Raw genomic sequence first — 21,271 nt, forward strand, 5'->3', positions numbered from 1 at the left:
GGAGGGGGCCGGATAACCGAGGCAGAGAACAGAATCAGGGCCACCAAGGACAACATACACACGCTGCAGGATACGGTTGCTGCTCTCACCAAACACATGAAATATGTCAAGAGCATATGTGAAGACCTTGAGTCGCGCTCTCGAAGAAATAATATCTGTATAGTTGCGGTCCCGGAGAAAGTCCTAACTGGAAACATGGAATTGGCTGTGGAAAACCTGCTTATAGACCTTTTGGGACAACCAGACCTCTCCCCCTTCTTTGCTGTGGAGTGGGCCCATAAAGCTCTGTCCCCCAAACCCAAGCCTGGAGACTTCTCCAGGCCCATCATAGAGAAACGTCTGAGCTACCGTGACAGAGGCCATCTTCTTCGTCTGGCCCGCGAAAAGAAGGAACTAAGACTTGGCTCCCAAACCATCAGAATCTTTACTGACTTTTCTATTCCAGTGCAACAGGAGCGTCGCCAGTTTATAGGGGTAAAGAAAATGCTCTGTGAGAGAAACATCCAATATGCTATGCTATTTCCAGTGCAACTAAAGCTACAGTTTCGGGGCAAACTGTACTTTTCACAGTCCTGAGAAAAGCCGGGAAGTACATCGAGGCACAAATCCCATTAACCAACCCTATTGAAGAACCTACAGAATGAGAAAAAGTAGGCTGACTTGTTACTATTGTCTAGCTTCATGTTCTATGATCCCTGAGATAACATGTATTGATAGCAATACATATATAGTGCATGCTGCCTTGATACTGGTAATATAAAGTATGTGATATTCCAACTATACTGAAATATGCTGGGCGGCAATGGCGCACCCCATTGCAGTTGCTTGTGTGAGTTGTGGGAAATATGGCCCATTGGCCAAGTTGGCACAAAGGACTTGTTGAGCGTACGGGGGGCAGACACACTGCTGGGTTGGGGGAGGCAGTGAGGGTGGGGGGAAGGAGACAGGTTTCAGGGCCTATGACGTGGCTCGGGGGAAGTTTGAGTGCCGGTTGTGCTGTACAAGGGAATTGGAGGGAGAAAACAATCAAAAGTCTGGCGATTAAGCACTGAGAGGTTTTGGGTAGGCATTACGTAACAAAAAGTACAAGATATGCATAGAGGGTATGTTATGAAATATCCTGGGCCTAGGGAACTTTACCAAAACACGCAAAATCATATCCTATGCACAAAGACAAAGAGCTAATGTTCTGTTCCTTCAAGAAACCCCTGTCAAAGAGAGTACATACCACAACATAGCCTTCTCGTAGGGAAAGGATACTTCACCTCCTACTCCTCTCAGTCTAGAGGAGTTATGATATGTATACATTATTCCTTGAAATTTGTTGAAAAAAAGGCACACGTTGATCCAGAGGGGAGGTATTTGGTGGTCTATTGTATACTGGAGGGTATGGAAATGATACTGGTAAACACGCACTGCCCCAACACTGCCTCACCAGAGTTTTTCAACCATATAGGGGAAGGCCTGACTGGGTAATATGGAATACCCCAGATATGGGGCGGTGACATGAACCTGATCCTAGACCGCACACTTGACAGGACAAATGCTGCTCCTCAACCCCAATCCAGAGCTGCCCGCCTATTGCTGTCCCTCGTACAATCACTCGAACTAAGGGACGCATGGCGTACAACACATCCACAGTCGAGGGAATGCACGTTTTACTCCTCTGTTCATGACTTGTCCTCCCGGATAGATGTGTTCCTTATATCTGGTTCATTAATGGGGAGAGTACTGGACGTGGACATTAGACCTCGTATACTATCTGACCATTCCTCGGTGGTGATATCATTGAAATTGGGGGGTAGACACACCGGTTGCACTTGGAGATTCAAGTCTGCCTCTCTGAAGGACATTGTGTTCCGAGCAAATAATAAAACCGACATTGCGACCTTCTTTGCTTGCAACACTGTCGGCTCCACGTCTCACGACATCAGATGGCAGGCCTTTAAGGTATACATCATGGGTGTGTCAATATCAAGAGAGGCAGGGGTCCTTAAAAGTATTAGAAGGGACCTTTAGAAATCCAAAACTGCGCTTAAGAACCTTGAACTAGAGTACTCCTGATCCTACGATCCCACAGTGCTTTCACAAATACTCATGGAGCTGGAAAAATGTGAAACCCACGCCACTAGGGAAGTCCGGTATTTCTCCTGCCCTCAAGCGGCCAGGAGATATGGAGAAGGGGACAGACCCAGGAGGGCACTGACGAGAGTGGTCCAGTCGGAGAAGGGGAGGTCTCAGGTAGACTGCATCCTGGGTCCTCTTAGTAATCCAACCTTCTTCAGGATCTCGGAACCTCTCTTCAGGGTTCCTCATGCAACAGGGCAAAAGGTGTTTTCTGCGGATTAGTTCTAAGGGTAAATGTATATAACAGCCTATTAGACTCTAGCCTCAATATTCATAATCAACACAATTAGTTAGTGTGTATCTTTCTTTACTGCAGATACCCATCAATACTCACCTCTAACCAAGAAAACGTGTCAGTGGTAGTATTGATGCTCAGACTCAATCCTTCAGGGCATGGAAATCATTAACATGCACCTAGAAACATAGAACGGAAGATACAGAATTTCCAACGACAAAACCGATTGAGGATTGAGAAGAGGGGCAGATACCGGTATAACGGAACCCCTCGTCGACGACTTGTCAGCCACTCGTAGCCCTAGGTCTGCTGGGCCAGCTATTCTCTCATTCTCGTCCTCCGAGGACAGCAACACAGCCTGTTCTTGTAGTAAAGTATCCGGGGGGGTCGGATCAAAAACTTCCGGCCTCCAGGCCTCCTGTAGAACCCCCGTCGACGAGGCCATCGTCGGCGTCGTCGTCGGTGGGACGGTGGATGCCACCTGCGTAAGTGGCAGGGTGGGGGCCGATGACTGGGCCGCCGTCGACGACGGTGACTTAGCAGGTGGTTTTGGCGGTCCCACTTTTTCCACACTTGGCTTGCTTTTACTCGACTCTCGACTCGTGGTTGATCTATGATGATCGCCCGAGGAGGATTTCCTTTCCTTTGATGATTTCTTTGACGAGGAGTCTCTAGTTGAGTGACTTCCAGACGACTCTTTTTCCGTCGGTCGAGATTTCTTCTCCGGTGGTTCCGACGAGGTAGCGCAGCGTGATGTTTTCGCCGATTGTGTGGAGCCTACCTCCGAAGGGGGGTATGGCCCGCTCCTTCATTCAGCCATGCCACCAGTCGTCGACTGCGGTCTTTGAGGGTTTTTTGAGAAAACCCTTTGCATATGTCGCAGTTATCAGCCGAATGATGAGGGTGGAGGCAATATATACAATCCATATGTCCGTCCCCCTCGTAAACTTTTTTCAAGCCGCATGTCGCGCATGGGCAGAACAGCGCTTTTCCTGACACGGAGGACATTTTCTGTACTCAAATTCCAGTAACGCAAACTTGTACAAAATAGTAAGACAACGCGAGGAGATCCCACTACTTTGGAGACGGTTGAAATCTGAAGGGGAACCGCGGGGGTGGGCCTCTTATACTGGGACGGCCTACGGAGCATGCGTAGGCGGGTCCTAAAAGGACGTAGATAGGACACAAAAGTGTTGAAAGTTTTCCTATAGGAAAAGGCTACATATGTGTTCCGAGAGGTCCCAGTCTGACGACGGGGAATGTTCTAAGCATGTGCATCCATGAAAGATCCAATGCTGGAGAATGTATCTTCACTGATCTTGAATTGATGTGATTCATACAGATGGTTTCTTCACCGTCTATAACCTCATTTGCTGTCACTAGAGAGAATAAAATCAATAGGGCACCCATCAGTCTTATCATCATAGGTGTTTCTCACAGCCGCAGAACAAGAGCCTCTATGTAGATTTACGAGACTACTCACCCCCTTTCTTTAGTTGGAATGCAGAAGAGGTATGAGTATGCCAAAGGCGCTTTGCAGGTCTTTTCTTGTACTAGGAAAAAGAATAGGGGAAGCCGTCACTACTGAGACCTACTAGTAAGGTCAGCCACTCAACATGCGTGCTGAAAGCAGCTCATAGTGCACCCGTGTGGGCCAGAGTTAACAAAGACCTGGACGGTGTAGGTGTGAGCTACATAATACTAAACACTCTGATAAAACAGTCCAGAGTAGTGGACGACTCAATGCAGGGAGTGAATGCTAACCCCATGTCAATGGCCACTGCAACCTTGCATGCCTGTTAGTCAAGCGCCTCCACTTTGATCAAATCAGGTGTGCACACACAAGCCCATAGCTCCGGTGTGGGGGCTCACCTATTGGTCCCACAATGTAGCATCACAATTCTCTATTAAGCCAACACGTAGTCAGCCGTCCCTCACACGGAGTGACTTTGTCTCCTCTAAACACACTTTTTCCCCGCGGCTCACGTGGCACATTAGCTACCGTGTCCATGGGACACCGGCAACGTCCGTAGCATGGCGCGGTCGGGTGGCGTCTGCCCTCTTACCTCCTGCTCGCGGGATGCAGTGTTGTGTGGTCTCCCTTGAAAACGTAGACTACGCTCCTCGTATTCTCCAGCGCGAACTACCGGATTGTTAGCGCGCATGCCCACGAGTGTTCAATATACACTCTGGGTTCTACTCTCATCATGGATAAAGAAAGGGGACAGGTCATAGAATGGCAGAACTCCTTTCTACATCATGTAGACGGAGGTTAGGCTATGGCAATGTACCATTAGTCTAGTACACTCAGAGTGCCTCCCATCCTCTGCTCCCCAATAAGCATACAAAGCAGGACACCAAGCAAGGGCTCAAATCCCATTTGATGGTGGTACATTCTACAACTTAAAAAAAATAAACATAAAATAAACATAATGTGATTATTTCTAATTAATTCAAAGAGCTCATACACCAGCATGGACTATAGAAACTCGAGATGATGGATAAAAATTGAATCAAAAAATGATGTCATGATCTGCATTATTAATGAACAAGCCCAACTCCGGTGGATCACGGGAATAGAGAAGGTGACATTGAGAGTGAGACCTTCCTTCCTCACAAAGGTGACCTAAGAATTTCTTTTCTCTCAAAAGATCCATCTTCATGGGTTTTTTCCTCCACCCCATGCTTCTCAGGCAGAGGAACATTTCTTCAAATCCTGCTGCATCATCTACAAGGCTGTCACCCTGAAGTTCCCAAGTTGCCTCACTGAGAAACTTAGCATCTCAGGAAGCCTACAATCCACCAGAAGTAAGGATATGTACATACTTGAACCCAGCCGGTGCAGGAAGGAAAAAAACAGAAGACAGGCCTTCTCTGTCCACATCCCACTATTCTGGAACCTCCTCCCCATCAACATCCAACTCACCCCTTCTACAGTTCAGGAAGGAGCTCAAGACACTCCTCTTCAAGGAATGGCTCCTCCCTAAGAAACAACAGTGAATTATTTAGGAGCGTTGTTTATGTTCTTTTGTGAGAACAGATGTCACACATTTTTTCGTTTCTGTTTTCAGTAACAGAATACACTTGTTTTTGTGTATGAATGGTTGTATGAAAGAAGATACACTGGTGTTTTAGAAGATATGTTGTGGAAATATGTTCTGATTTAGGAGGTAATATAAAAATAAAAATATATATATATATTTCTATTTACAACAAGCATTGTTGTAATTTGTGAAGTATTGCCTCTAGCTTCACATACATCTAGGTCCATTGTTCTATTTTATATATATCTTACCTGGAGGACCTATGATATTTACAGGTACCCTTATATTTACCTCTGCCCAAAGATGGGCATATCCAGTTTCTTTGTCTGTACATCCTTGTGAAAATCCCAATGTCCCCATCCATGAGTGATATTTCACCACCGCACTCGTGACCGTGGAATGTCCGATACAGTCAGCTGTGTTTAAACCTGTCTGCAGTATCTGGTGGAAAGCCTCTCTGCCACACTGTGCCATTGCAAGACAACCTTCTCTCATATCCCCTTCAGGAACGAGCACTGCCGTGTTGGCCAGAGGCTGAAAGAGAACTTTGCCAGGGCGCAGAAGGTATTCACTGCTCGGAAAGCAAGGCTGCCAGAAGCAAACACCTTTCCGCAGGCATCCAGACTCTTACACTCTCTGTCAGGTGGGAGAGAAGGAAAGTTAGATGTCTTCAAAGGTAGATGTCTTCAATCACATCCTGAACCACTAAGCTCTCATATCCTGGGATACTTACGCAGGGGAACACTCCTGCATGCCTACGTGCTCGGGCCTGGGCCTCATTACAAGTTTGGTAGTATGCCGGCGGTAAATCCAATGTGCCAATGTAAAGAATTCAAATATGTATGATTATAAAATCAGGTCACAGATGAGTGTGAAAGTATATTTGTGAATACAATAAAGTACAACATAAAGCATACACATTTGTAGGTGTGAATTACAAATGTAGTTTACACACATAAATGCTTGCATTGATGAATAGCCTGTAAACGTTTGCATTCATGAACTAGGCTTACCTACAAATACTCATGACTATAATTGACATTACAAGTGTTTTTTTGTTGAAGGGACCCTTTTTTACAAACCTTTGTTTAATATTGTTACATCTTATTCAATTTCTTTACATGTCCTTTTAGTTTTTTGAAGTACCAAAATCCAAGAATTCGATGAATATGTTAGGCAAATGGAATTGGTTGCTTAGAAAGAACATGTCCAAATGTACCTGATCAAGCTGCAGTTGTGTCACCTTTTGTGACATCAAGTCCCCCAGCATAATTTCAACATAGGGATAACTGGAGCCGGCAGTGGGCCGTTGGGTTCGCGTGGATTGAATGTCCTTAAGAGGAAAATTTACTATCAACTCCTGTGGGGTACAGAAAAAAGGAACTGGTTAAGAAACCACAATTATTGCCCCCTTCATCTATTTCAGTCATCTTTAAAAGTGAGGTATTTGCACAGTGGAATATAATGTGGCTAGTTACAAATGTACTTTATTTGAAGGCATTATTTTTGAAAGTATACTGTTTTTACAATAAATGGTTTTCGATCACAAATTAACAAATGACTTCCCTCAGCTGGTATTCTTTCCAATGGAACAGTGCTTCCTCCAACAGATTCCGCCCCTTAGAAATCTCCGGTGGGCACAAGCATGTCTTTGGAAACAGTTGTCGGCCACCAGGGGTATACTGCTGCTCTGCTTTGGCTCTGGACAGAACTGTGGGTGCCCATTACTCCAGATGTGTCGTCATAGGTTTTATAAGTAGAGCTGACTCCGACCCATGACCTCAATTCCATCCATTTATCCCTGCACTCAAAAGCAGGGGAACAGCAGGAATTCAAGAGGTTACAAGCATTTCGGACTAGGAGTAGGTTGGGGGTATGTGAAATCTGTGGGAGGAACAACTAATCACACCGAAGAAAATGTACTGAAAGTAATTAATTTGTTCTTCTAATGGATTATGTCCTCCGACAAATTTCTCATCTTTGAAAGCCTCTCAAAGCAGCAAAGAACATGGAACATGGAAGAGAGCATGACACCTCCACTATTAAACTCTGTAGTGCTGCATGAGCAAAACAGGTACCTTGATGTAATAAGAAATTCAGGTAGTAATATTTGCTGAACATGTGCGCATAAACCCACTTAGCCACATATACATGTTCAGAAGAGGAACACTCCTCTGCAAATCATCAGAAGTTGTTTCAAGGACTTTGGTAGATATTAAAATGAGCTCTGCAACCCTGAGGCACTTCTTTGTTAGCCAGATTATAGCATTCAGAAATGAAAAGTACAATGCACCTTGAAGTGGTCTGATTGGTGATAGCCCTGCCAGCTGAAGTACCAGAAGAATTGACAAAATGCTGGTCATCCCACTTGATGTCCCTCGTCCGAGAGACATAGTAGGAGAAATTACATTACCATAATGTTCTTTCTATGGATTCTTCTCCCGCAGATTCCTCATCTGATAGATAGTCCCTCCAGCGTCGCTGCTTCAGAATCTTCTTCGATAGGGGGCGTAGTGGACCTCGACCCGCACTTCTACCATTGATCCTTCTTGCTCAGCGTCTGGTCGTTGGCTCCGGACAGGTCGTCAGGCATCGTAAATGAAGCGCGTCACTACGCCCCGACCACAGTTCCCCCTTTTTTCCAGAGCACCACACACTGTATAGGAAAACAGAGAGAACAATCGGGCTAATGAGCCCTTTAAAAAAGAAAGTAATTAGAGGCCTCTGAAGGAGGAACAATTGAGAAAGAACACTAAGAGTAGTGTTAAAAAAATGTTTGTTTTAAGACTGTGGCAGGAAGGCAGAAAAACTGACACAGAGGACCATCACCAAGTCAACGTTGTTTAGAAAGATGCGCACCAACCACCGACTTTCTGAGCAGGGACGGATGGGAGGGGAGATGAGGAATCTGCAGGAGAAGAATCCATAGAAAGAACATTACGGTAAGGTCATTTCTCCTTCGATGGATTGCTTTTCTCCTGCAGATTCATCATCTGATAGACTCCCTAAACTGTAATGACGGAGGCGGGCAGAAAGTCATGCTAAGAAGTTTTCCAGCACTGCCCTGCCAAAACACGCATCAGAAGTACAAGCCACATCCAGGCTATAGTGCTTTGTAAAGGTATGCAAAGATGACCATGTCGCAGCACGACAAATCTTACGGACAGGGACCCCCCCCACTGCCACCTGGTGGAAGCAGAGACCCCCCTTGTTGAATGGGCCCTGATGCCTGCTGGTAATTCCTTCCCAGCGGCCTGGTAACATTAATCTATGCAGAGAATTATCCAATGGGATAAAGTCTGCTTCGTTAAGGGGAGGCCCTTACAGGCTAAAGAAAAAGCCACAAAAAGCGGGTCAGCTCCCCTGAAATCAACTGTCCTGGTGATATAGTAACTCAACACCCTCTTAGGGTGTGGACGATGTAACCGTTCCTCCTGCTTAGAAGGGTGAGGAGGATAGAAGACCAGAAGGTTATTGGACTGTGACAAGTGAAATTCTGATACGACCTTGGGGACAAAGCCAGGCCTTAAACTGATTGAAACTTTCTCCCTGAAGACACGCAGGAAGGGTGGCTTACAGCATAAGCTTAGCCTATAGTTCACTCACCCGCCTAGCGGATGTAATAGCCACCAAGAAGGTTGTTTTCAATGAGAGAAGCTGTAAAGGACAAGAGTGCATAGGCACAAAAGGAGCCGCCATCAGAAATGTAAGAACCAGTTTAAGATCCCAATCTAGGACAACAAAGGGGGTTGGCAGAAACTTATTTACAAGACCTTTCAGGAATTGTGCCATTACCAGGATAGTAAAAAATGAAACCTGATCAGGGTATCTCTTGAACACAGACAAGGCCGCCAAATATCCTTTGCTGTGGTGGCCTGAAGGCATACAGAGACCAGTGACAGAAGGAACTCCATCACTGTAGTGGTGGGCAAGAGATGGGGTAATTCTCGCGTTCCCTGCACCACGCCTCAAATCTTGTAAATCTGCATCTAGGTCATCGGCGTCATGATCGCCGAAGATACCCATTATGGTCTCAAAAAATTCGGACTGGGGTTGTGGTATAAAGTCTTTGTCGACAAGGGTTTGTCTTTCGGGGCCGGGATGACGGATGTCAGTGTCGAGATCAAGACACAGTAGCATCGACATCCTTGGATGCACAGGGGTAATCCGGCTTCCATAGTATTTCTTTCGACGTCGAAAGATTAATCAGCGCCAAAATAGTCGGTAGCGGGGCACTAGCTAGAGGAGTCGGGTACACCGAGCGCCTCTCTTGGCATCCGAGGCATGCTGTGTGGGAGCTGCGCTGACTGCAGCATGCTGCTTGAACATTTCAAGCATCAAGGATTTGAAATCCTCCCACTCCTGGCGGGTGGAAGGTCCCGACAATGGTGGTGGCGCGTTTTATTTTTTCGAAAGGAGGAAAAGTGGCTCCTCGAGTGAGACCTTTTCTTCTTCCGCCGGTGTTTCTCGGGCATATGCCCCTTGGTTTGGGTCTCTGAAGACCGAACCGTCGACCGCGCCAGAGATTTTGAGGACGGTCGACCCACAGCGGGTTTTGCAGCTCAGTCGCGAAGAGATTTCGGGTGTATCTTGGCGTAACGACAGAACCCCGTCAGTCCTGTGACACATGCCGAGGCAACAGAGACACAACTTGTGTGGGTCGGTAAGGGACATCTTGGTGCCACAATCGGAACACCGCTTGAAACCAGACACTCGTGTGAACAACATCTTGCGTCAAGGATTCTTTTTAAAAAAGTCACCTTTTCTGACGAAAACGCGAAAAGAGTTGAGCTCTGTGTTCCTAAAGCACTGTGTTAGCATACAGAAAAAAGGAACTGAGGCTAGGGCGTAGTGACGCGCTACTTATATGACACCTGACGTCATGTCAGGAGCCGACAACCAGACGCTGAGCTAGATGGATCGATGGTCGATGGCCGGGTCGAGGTCCACTTCGCCCCCCTATTGAAATAGTTTCTGAAGCAGCAAAGTTGGAGGGAATATCTATCAGATGAGGAGTCTGCGGGAGAAAAGCAATCCACTGAAACAGTTTCCTTTTGGGGTCCAGTCAATGAAACATGGATGATGCAGAGGGTACAAGATGAGAAAATGAATCTTCTGAGACAAGTGAAAGTATGACACACTCTTGGGAATAAAAGACTCTCTTGTCCGCAAAGTCGCCTTTACTTTGGGGAAGATGAAATAAGGAGGATTGACAGAAAGAGCCTGGCACTCACACACCCACCCATGGAAGTGATGGCAACCTAAGAAATCACCATAGGGGCATGAATGGAAAGGCTCAAAAAGAGTCACCATCAAAAACATCAGAATGAGATTCAAATTGCAATCAGGAACAACACAATGGCCTGGTCGAAACCGTTTAGTTTACGCTCTCAAAAAGTGCACACCGGTAGGAATGGAAAATATAAGAGCCCTGTTTATATAGCGTTCCTTAAACAGCAACCTTGTGCCTTCTTAGTCGAAATTAGCTCATCTTCATCCCGGCCATGTCATGTCCCATTCCAATCCCTCCTACTACTCTGCTCACCATTCATCTTCTTTTGCTACTTCTTTTTCTTCTTGTAACTGTGACAATCTCATCAATCTCCCTTTGTCTACGTCCTCACCCACTTTTAATCTTTGTCCCTGGAATGCACGTTGCATTTGTAATAAGGCACACTCTCTCCGTGACACCTTTCTTCGCCTCAATTTACGCATTCTATGTCTTACAGAAACATGGCTCGCCCCATCTAATCTTGTTACCCTTGCTGCTTTGTTTTTCTCTTCAACCGCTTTTACACACACCCCCCACCCTTTCGGTCGTGGAAGTGGTGCTGGCATTCTTTATTGTCCTCCTATACTCTTGCTCCTCCTTCCTTAACCTTACTCTTTTCAAGTTCTTTGAATATCAGTTCTCTTGTTTTACTAAACCTTCACCTATTGCTTTTTTATTCAATTATCGTCCTCCTGGTCCTAGGAATTCCTTTTGTATCGACCTTTGTTAAGATGGATTTCTGAACTCTAACCTGGTGGGCAGAGGTTCAGTAGGCCAGCCTAGTTTCATGGAGCAGGGTAACCTTCTGGACAAGCCAGATCAATCAAGGTAGCTTGGCAGCGGTCAAGACTAGGTCTCAGGAGGGGTGAGGGTGACTGAAAGACCTCAATGAGCACACAGAGTAAGGACGTTTACAAATCACTCCCAGTCAGGTGTAGATATATTAAAAATACAAATACATTTATTTCAAGGCCTTTGAGTTTCGACACACAAATCAAATCACAGTAATACTTATTAAGCCAACACAACCCTATCTAAATACATATATACAAGACCAATGGGGTCCAAAGGGTTAATGCACAAAATGGGCCCACAACCTAAAATGGGAGGAATCAGGCAGTGCAAATAGTCTTTAGCCCCTTCTACATTCAAGACACTCCAAAGAGGCAGTCCAATCCCTAAGAAGAGTGGAGCCTAATGCTCAAATGTACATGCAATGATAGCACATGCGGTTCATATGGGCAAAACGGGGCCTCTTCAATGGTCTGTAGCAGCTGAGGAAGGTGGGTGAGGTGATGAAGAATAGGTTCCCACTATTCGAGGAGGGTCTCCACTCACTTGAGGGCAGAGTCGATTCCAAGAGTTGGTAATAGTTTGCTAGTTCGCACTAGGAGTGGAAAGGAGAGGGGCCCCAGGGGCCACTGGTGCGTAAAAATGGATGGAGGCGCCAGGGGCCACCGGTTAGGGTTGCGATTACTCACCGACCCCCGGCGCACTCTTGACCAAACTTCTGCAGTCGAGTCCACTTCGGTTGCAGGTTCAAGTGCGGCAATTTGACGGCTCTGCGGCTTTCAGCGGCGAAGATACAGTGATGAATCCCAAACCGGACAGTGGCGATTTTTCCGTTCCTGGTGGATAGATCAGGCCAGTTTCACTGCAGCAGGTTTCAGGGGCAAGAGGGGCTCACATGATGCGCACCTGCAAAGTTCAAAACCACGGCTGGGCGACAGGGTAACTGCGTATGCTCTGGTTCTGGTGCACCCGTCTCACTTCAGACCTGGGAACGCCCAGTGTACAAAATTCTGGGTGAGGGTGCCGTGAACACAGAGCTAGCGATATACCAAGTTTCAAGGGCCTCCTCGAAATGGCTGCGATATCAGGGCAAAGAGTCTGCGTAAACTGGTCAGCCTATTGGCTGGCCAGGGACACTTCCGAGAAGGCTTACTTGAAGGGTATGTTGAAGGTGCCGAGAATAGTTGGTCCCACTATTCCAATGGGTCGAAGTGTCTTCGCAGACCTTCTAGGACGGCCGGATGCAGAGGGGTCCCATGGAACGACAGCAGGCTCAGGGTGCCAAACCTTCCAGCGGGTCACCAGTGGTTCCTCGACTCAGCTTCTTAGTTTCAGGATACTTGGATCCTATCCTTCATTCAGTGAGAACTCCAGAGATCGACATGGTTATGGGTGTTTGGGGCCTTCTCTTATCCAGAATCTCCTTCGCGGCAAAACGAAGAGGACCCAATGGGAGATTTGCTCACATACAGGCATACCATACGTGGACCAATCACGGACCACTGTGGTCCCAGGCATTCATAGCACTCCAGACTCTCTGGCACCCAGGATGTGCATTGGAACCAGACGTTCCAGCCCACATCCTGGAGGCACACACACAAGGCACGCAGAAGCCTGCGAAAGCTTGGCATTTTGAGGGAGAATGCATGCCCAAATAAGGAGTGACCTGGGTTGGCTCGACCTGGGGAAGGTGAAGGGGCAAGATGGGCAAAGGACAGGACAAAGAACCTCGTGGCATGGCCATTTTGGAGCCAGGCCACCCATTTGTGCCAAATGCGGTAATCTGGGTTTACCTGGCAGGAAGGGGTTAAAAATATACAAAATGATAAGCTGCCACCAGCCCTGTCTGAGACACATCTGCACTTCTCCTAAAAAATCCTTTGATAGTATCTGGGGCCTTTGGAAATGACTAATAGACCCAAGTGTACTGTACTGGAAGGTACATTGTACACTTGTTACATGTTGCAGAAAAGTTGCAACACTGGAAAGGACTAAGGGAAACAAAGTCTCCCAGTACTGACTGTCTTAAGGGCATGTCCGTTTCCCCATAAGAAGTGAGTGAAAAGCCCATAGGAGTGCAACAGAAGGCTGGGCTCCTCTGGTAAAGTCGGACTATGGTGTTAAACATCCGCAAAAAGTTGCGGGGTACACAACTGGAGGGAAAATTACACATAATTGGAAATCTTTCCTAACAACCTTGACCTTCTTTTATCTTCTCCTCTTCCTCTTGATACTCCACTTTGTCTTTTGGGGTATTTCAACCTCCATATGGCTATTATTCACTCTTCAGTTGCTCTTCTTACTGTTCGTGAATCCTATCTTCTCTCGCTAGTCCCCACCCTCCTTCTCATATCTCTGGTTCTTCCCTGGATCTGATCTTCTCTTCCCCATTATCCTTTACTCCTGTCTTGGCCATTCCTCCCTACTCTTCTGTCCATTCTCTCCTTACCTTTTTACTTATTCCTTTCCCTTCTCCCTCCCTTTCCTCTTCTCCCTCCACTTTCTTTCAACAAGACCATCGGTCCTTTGATACTTCTTTAATCATTTCCTCACTCACCTCTTCTGTCTCTCGACACTCTATCCTCGTTTTCTGTTGATTCTTTTGTTTCCCTTTTCTCATCTTCAATTCGTAAGACTCTTGACTCTCTCTATCCTTCCTCTACTTTTCAGCCTTCACACAAGCTCACCTTGGCTTACCCCTGCTCTTCGTTATTCTCGGCGCATCTTTCATCTCTTCACTATAACACTGCCCCTTTTCTTGCTAAACAACGTTTCTACACTGATCTATTAGCATCTCTCTCTTATCCTCGTGGTCTCTTCCAAATCTTAAATCACATTTTGTCCCCTGCTCCCTCTTAACCCTCTCTTTTCTCACCTCTTTCTGCTTCTGATTTTGCTTCCTAGTTCACACCCAAAGTTACTCAATCATGTCTTCTATTATTTCTGCCTCCTCATACCCTACCCCCCTCTTTCTGTTCCTGAGTTCCCTTCTATTTTAATGTCCTCATTCTGTTCTATTTCATCCACTGATATTTCTTCTTTCCTTTCTAAAGCCCAGCCCACTGCTGCCCCTCTGATTCTCTTCCTTTCTTCCTTATTCCCATGGTCTATCCTTCACCCTCTCCTTACTTGGCCTCTCTTCTTAATCTTTCTCTTCAATCCTGTTTTCCATTCCTCTTTTAAATACGCCACTATTCTTCCAATTCTTAAGAAGCCTTCCTTGGACCCCTCTCTCCCTTCCAACTACCGCCTTATCTTGCGTCTACCTTTTCTTTCCAAACTATTGGAGCGTATTATATATTCACAAGTCTCTTCTCACATCATCACCGCCTGTCTCCTTCCACTTTACCAACCTGGTTTCCGCCCGTCCTTTTCATTCAACTAAAACTGCTCTCCTTTCTCTACATGATTCACTTTTCATGCTCGCCACTCAAGGCAGTCCGCTGTCCTGGTCTTGCTCGACTTGTCAGTTGCTTTTAACACTGTCAACCACTGTCAACCACAATCTTCTTCTCCGCTCCCTTTCTCGTCCTGGTTTCCATGGTTCTGTTTTAAACTGGTTTCAGGCTTATCTTACTGACCACACCTATTCGGTTTCATGGGTTGGCTCAATCTCTCCTGTTCTCCCTCTTCACAATGGTGTCCGTCAGAGCTCTGTCCTCAGTCCCCTCCGTTCTTTATGCACCATTCCTCTTGCCACTTTTACGCTAACGATACACAGCACTTTCTTTTTCTTCATTCTCCCCTTCTATTTATTTTACTCTTTCCTCCTGCTTTCCTGCTATTCAATCTTGGATGACAGCTCCTATCTCCATCTAAATCCCTCCAAGACTGAAATTCTTTTCTTTCCTGCCTCTACTATTCCACCACCGATGCCTCCCGCTTCCATTTCTTTCCCCCCTTCTTTTCTTCCTCTTTTCTCTTCCACCAGAAATCTTGGTGTTATTCTTGACTCTTACTTATTGTTCTCCACCCACATCTCTGATGTTGCCGGTTCCTCTCGCTTTCATCTCTATAACATTCGTAAGGCTAGACCTTTTCTTTCTTTTAATGCATCCAAAATGATTGTCTCCTTTTTGATCTTCTCCCATCTGTTCTATTGTTCCTCTCTCCTTCTTGAACTTTGTGCTATCCATCTTGCTCCTCTTTGTTCTATCTATAATTCATCTATCCGCCTCCTCTTCTATATCTTTTCGTACTCCATCTCTGCTCTAATCTCTTTGCACTGGTTCCCCTTTCAATTTTCTTTGACTGGTTTTTAAATCTCTCCATGGTCTTGTCCCTCCCTATCTCTTATTTATTTCTATATCCCTCCACGTTCTCTTCATTCTCAATCCCTATTTTTACTTAGGGTTCCCTTTCCCACCTGTCTAAATCTCATTTTCGATCTTTTTCTCTTCTTGCCCCTCAACATTGCAATACTTTTCCTCTTTGTTGCCTCTCCTCTCGTCCCCTTTTTCGTTCACGGCTCAAGACCCATTTCCTCACCTCTTGATTTTACTTGCTCATTATTTGATTCCACATGTTGATTCCATTTGATTTGTACCGTTTCTCTATTTTTGTGCAGTGCTTTGGTGTGTAGCGATCTATAAATAACATTCAAATTCTTAGTTAACACAGTCGATCACAAAGTGCTACCCAACCTTCTTTCCTCCCGCATGGGATTCGATGCCACAGTCCTTCGATGGTTTGACTCCTACCTCACCAACAGACACCAGCTCGTCCAGATGGGCACCTGCATATCCCAACAATTCACGCTGACCTGCAGAGTTCCACAGGGCTCATCCTTTCCTCTGTCATCTTCAACCCCTACACGTAGCCACTGGGGACACTCTTGGAACAATTCAACATCAAAATCCACTAGTATCTTGATGTCAAAGAGCAATACCTGAAGGTGAACTGGCTCAATGACATTCACCATCTGAAACACTGCCTAGGAAACTTGTGAGCTTTGTATGACCAAATTAAACTTGCAAGAGGACTGCAGTTGGTCAGTCTATTCCTCTCTCTCTTATACTGCACTAGTTAGAAGTTAAAAAGCCAATCACCGTCTTTCTGGTTTAAGTACCTCAGCACTACTTTCTGAGCTGCGTCTTCCATTGAACCTGTCAGAATGTTGTTCTTCTCTGTAGTGGTCACCACCACATCTGATTTGCGGACCCACTGAATGTGGGCCAGCTTCAGACTTCTTGTGATTTCAACCAAGCTTGCTGTGGCGCCATGGTCTGGCGTATCTCCCTTGGTGCTGCTGACAGACTCTGCCAGAGTCTCCATCAGTACTTGAGAAGCAACCTTTCTATCCGGGTCTTGCCATTTGTCCCGGGCACTTCCTCCCCTTCTTGACTGCCTTACTTACCACCTTCCCCTCCACTGACTTATTCTGCATCATTTCATTCTCAACAATTCAAAATGCACAGCTTATCCACACCTCCCCTCTTAGCTATCGTGCCTCTTCACATCTCTCCCCCCAAATGGTTCTTCCACCTTTCTTCTTTTCAAGCTCTGTGCCACCACCTCTCTTGGTCCATCCTCCTCCTTTTCCTCCTGATAGGCTATCGCTATCATCACTACCTCCTTATTTTCCTGCTATGCCAAACGTCTTCCCCATCTTTCCACCAGCTACTCTACAATTGGGGCTTTCTATTCCATTTCTGTTCCCTGAGATTTTGCTCCTTGATGCCCATTTGATGACTGATTTCTATCATCACCTCCCCCCGTTCTTGTCTTCTCCTCTACCTCGTATCTCTTAGATGAACCCTTTCCACCTCTATTTAATGACCTCTCGCCTTCTCCTCCACTCTACCCTTTCCTCCATCAACACCTCCATCTCCATCATCTGCTGTGCCACCATATGAACAATTCCAACCTCCATGCCACATTGAAATGAAATCTCCAACTCCCTATACCTCCCGCTACTAACCCTCATACATCCCTTAGTGAACTGAGGTATCTTATATACTGATAGGTTGTTAAGTCTGACTAATGTTTGAGGGATTGACTTTACTGGATGACACTGACCATATGAGCCTCCATGGAAACTGGAAAGCCTGTCATAAAAAAAAGCCTGAAATGCTGTTTGTTGGATGTTCAACAAACAAAAGGCTACTGGAGAAGAGGAAGATAAGGTAGATTGCTGCTTTGCTGGGCTATTGATGATATGGGGCATTCTTGACCGAAATTGTATAGCACGATGCATTTAAGGCCAAAGCATGAGCCTTGAAGAGTGAGTAACTTGCTCTGTCCCTGCCAGAGTCCATCCGATCCCAAGCTTGCGTTTGTGCTCGTCTTCTCCTGTGACCTGCCGGCAAAGTTTGTGGTGACTTTTGAAAGGTATAAACCTGCACTGTCTAAATAGCAGTAACACAGAGGCACCCATACCTGCATGCAGAGAGAAGCCTCGGAAACCTTGGTGGAAAATAAAATAAAGAATTTTAAAAGAGCACGAGTAGCATTTGGAAGGAGACCCTGTTGCGTAGGCCTGTCAAATTCCATCTATGTTTATCAGGCCTCTGCAGTTAAAAGTGCCAGCGTTTGCGAATGTGAATCTGTGAATCTTGTTTGCCCTCCACATTTTCAGACGGCAACACAGCATCTCCACAAGGACAAGCAGAGCAGGCAAGGAGGGGGAGTCGGACTATGGGTGCCCCTTGAGCCGTTCGGGTGTGCCTCCTCTGTCTGTGTTGGTGACTCTTGACTAGGCTTTTGACTGAGTTAAATGCACCTGGCGGATGCTGAAAAATGGTTTGATCATTGATCACGCTACATCTGGTGCTCCTTTTTGCTATTAATGTCGAAACATATTTCTCTTTCAACTTATTTTGTATCTGTTTGATACATACTTTTTTAAAATCCTTTTTTTAGCATAGAAACAAAAAAAATCTGTACCCTACTACCCTCACTCCCTCCTTCTATGCAGGCCGGATTGCACCCTGTATACACCTTTTTTCATTCAGTCCTTTCATTCAATTCCCAGGATGTGTAGCTTTTGGGGACAGTAAGATTCCCAGTAATTATCCTGTAAGAGGGTTAACACCGTCTCCCATTCACTCGTGAACTTTGTCTGGTTTTCTTGCAGTGAGTATGTGATCCATTCCAGCGAGACAAAGTTCCAGACCTTGACTAGCCTGTCTTGTTTGTGTGGGGGGGTCTTTGGTCTTCTATTTGTGCTCAATGACCAAAAGCGCTGCTAGGCTTGAAATGGCATAAGCTTTCTGTCCGTGCTTTGGCCAGGTTCTGATGTGCTGATCTCCTATGCAAAGTATGATTTCTTTAGGGCCTTTTGTAACTTGATTTCTGAATATCGACCAAATATTATTGCTAACTGTCTTCCAGTAAACCCCCAATTTCAGACAACTGAACCAGACATTGGTCTCAAACCACCACATTCTCTCCAGCAATTCTGGGAGACTGTGGTATTCATCCGGTGTAGGCGAGTGTAATTGAGTCATACATTTATACCCGAATTTTCTGATTTGTTGTCTACTGTACTGCCCCATTGAAAAGGAAGGACCATTTGTATTTGACCCATTTGGTTTGTAGAGTTTTCACCACGACTCAAATTTCTCTTCGCTTCTGTAGGGTCGGCTGGGTCAGATCTTGGTAGAGTTGTATTTCCGTGCCGTTATATGTAATTGGTTCTGCTTGTCGTGCTGCACACAGAATGGATTCCCTTTGGGGTTATCGCGCCAGCGGAGCAAGTGCGTCCCTTGGTCGTACGCCCGGGTCCCGCTTCTTGGGGCCAGTTCTATGAACCCTATCAAGCGGGATATCTATCACCCCCTCATCCCCCAGGAGATCTGTGAATATTTGTAGCACCACTTCTTTCAAGTCTGAGTCTCCCACTGTTTCTGGTAAATTCCGAATGCGAATGTTTGATCTGTAGGATCTGTTTCGCATAGGTCCTGCATTGTGGGAGATTCTAGCCAGATCTTCTAGGGCTTTGTCAGTTTTACAGTTGTCATCTAGCATTTCTTGAAGAGCCCTTTTTTTAAAATGTTTTTTTTATTGATTTTACAACATGTAACGTGTCATGATAAACATAATCTTGCCCCCCCCCTTCCCTCCGCCCCTCCGGAAAGTTTTTGTATTAGTCTGTTTCCGAGATGTTATCGAGTCCTTAAGTAAACATGTCCAGTATCTTTATTTTGTGTGGGCACCGTTGCTCCATGTAGTCACTTTGGAGGTACTCAAGGGTCTTGCCCCAATCGTCTCTAAACTTTTGATTGTTCCCTTGTATTTTATACAGAATTCGCTCCATCGTTACATGTGACCAGACACTTCTTTTCCAGTCTATTGCCAGTAGGGGGTGCTTCTGTGTCCATTTGTGGGCTAATTCTAACCACGCTTTTATCAATACCGCATGAAATTCCGTTTGAGCGTTTTTGTTAGCTGTTTGTCTTTTGGATCCCATAGTCCGCATAGCCATATTTCTTCCCCCAGATTCCCTATGCCCGAGAACATTAATTGCATTTGGCTCTTAACCTCTGATCAGTATTATTGTAGGATTGGACAGTCCCACCAAATGTGTCTCCAGTCTCCTTTCCCTCCGCATTCTCTCCAGCATACATTTGGGGAGTGCCGATACATCAGATGAAGCCTTATCGGCGTATAATGCCATTGCAAAAGTATTTTCATCCACATTTCTTTGGCCTGTATCGCCTTAGTAATCTTGGGTATTACCCCCCAAATGTATTCCCATTGCTCCTTCGGGATCAGACTATGGGCCTCATCACGAGTCTGGCGGTAACCCTTAAATGCGGCGGTAGCGCTATTACCGCCACATTTAAGGGTCTGCCACATCATGGGCTTGGCGGATTTGGCCCTAGCTCTGAGCTGGGGGCAAATCCGCAGGAAATTTGCTGATTTTCGGTGCTATTACCGCCGGCGGGAAATCCGCCGGCGGTAATAGCGTGAAAATTCCCCATTGGGCCCAATGGGGAATGATGAATTCCCGAATGGGCCCAATGGGGAATGGGAACCAACCGTTGGCGGTAGTGCTAATAGCCCCGGCGGTAATAGCGCCGGAGCTGCCGCCAAACTCATGATGAGGCCCTATGTAAAGACTTTTCCCACCTTTTCATGTATACCCATTTTACTTCTTCCACTGGGGAATTTATGAACTTGTAAGTGTTTGATACACATTTTTTGTTCCGGTATGAGTCATAATGTATGATTCAAACGGGGTTAACTCCCTTGTCGCAGCCTTTTTTATTCTGGGGGTGCCCAACCAATGGTGCAGTTGTTCGTAATTGTATCTATCGTTGGAGGTCAGAGTCAACAGCATTGCACAATCTTCAAATGTTTTTGTCTGTTGGGCCTGGTACATATCCCCTACCATTTTGCATCCTGCCCCCTCCCACTTCTGTAATGACCCCTTCTCTAGTCCAGGCGGAAATTCATGGTTTTTGAATAATGGCATAAAAGGGGCTGGGTCTTTTGTCAGTGTTCCTTTCTGGGTAGCTGTATCCGAAATGTGTAGTGTTGTTTTCATAATCTCACTGATTTGTACATTGGAGTGTCTATTTTGCTTTTTTAGCCAGAGTAAATGTCTAGTGGATGTTGTCGCCACCGCCCTATCTTGTGCTGCCCACAACTTCTGCGAATTGTCTGGTATCCATTCTTTCAAAAACACAGAGCTGAGCGGCCTCATAATATGTTTTAAAGTGCAGAAGGGCGCAACCGCCGTCTATCTTTGATGCGGTTAGAAGCGCACTTGAAACCCTTGGGGTCTTGCCCTGCCATAAATATGCGGAAATCTCTTTCGTTAGGGATTTGAAAAAAGCAGGCAGGATTCTTATCGGT

At 45.9% G+C, this 21,271-nt stretch overlaps 1 protein-coding gene across 2 annotated transcripts in view; it reads right to left on the reverse strand.

The window, feature by feature from the left end:
* Positions 1–21,271, reverse strand: part of MYO15A (myosin XVA) — a 3,541,761-nt gene that overhangs the window by 75,297 nt on the left and 3,445,193 nt on the right. For both annotated transcript variants that reach the window (XM_069645706.1, XM_069645705.1), the window contains one exon: positions 6,626–6,766. In XM_069645706.1, the coding sequence (XP_069501807.1) occupies positions 6,626–6,766 (141 nt within the window). The remainder of the gene's footprint in view (positions 1–6,625; positions 6,767–21,271) is intronic.

The sequence above is a fragment of the Ambystoma mexicanum genome, chromosome 2p (genome assembly GCF_040938575.1).
Source record: "Ambystoma mexicanum isolate Mex_15411 chromosome 2p, UKY_AmexF1_1, whole genome shotgun sequence".
In the NCBI taxonomy this organism is placed as follows: domain Eukaryota; kingdom Metazoa; phylum Chordata; class Amphibia; order Caudata; family Ambystomatidae; genus Ambystoma; species Ambystoma mexicanum.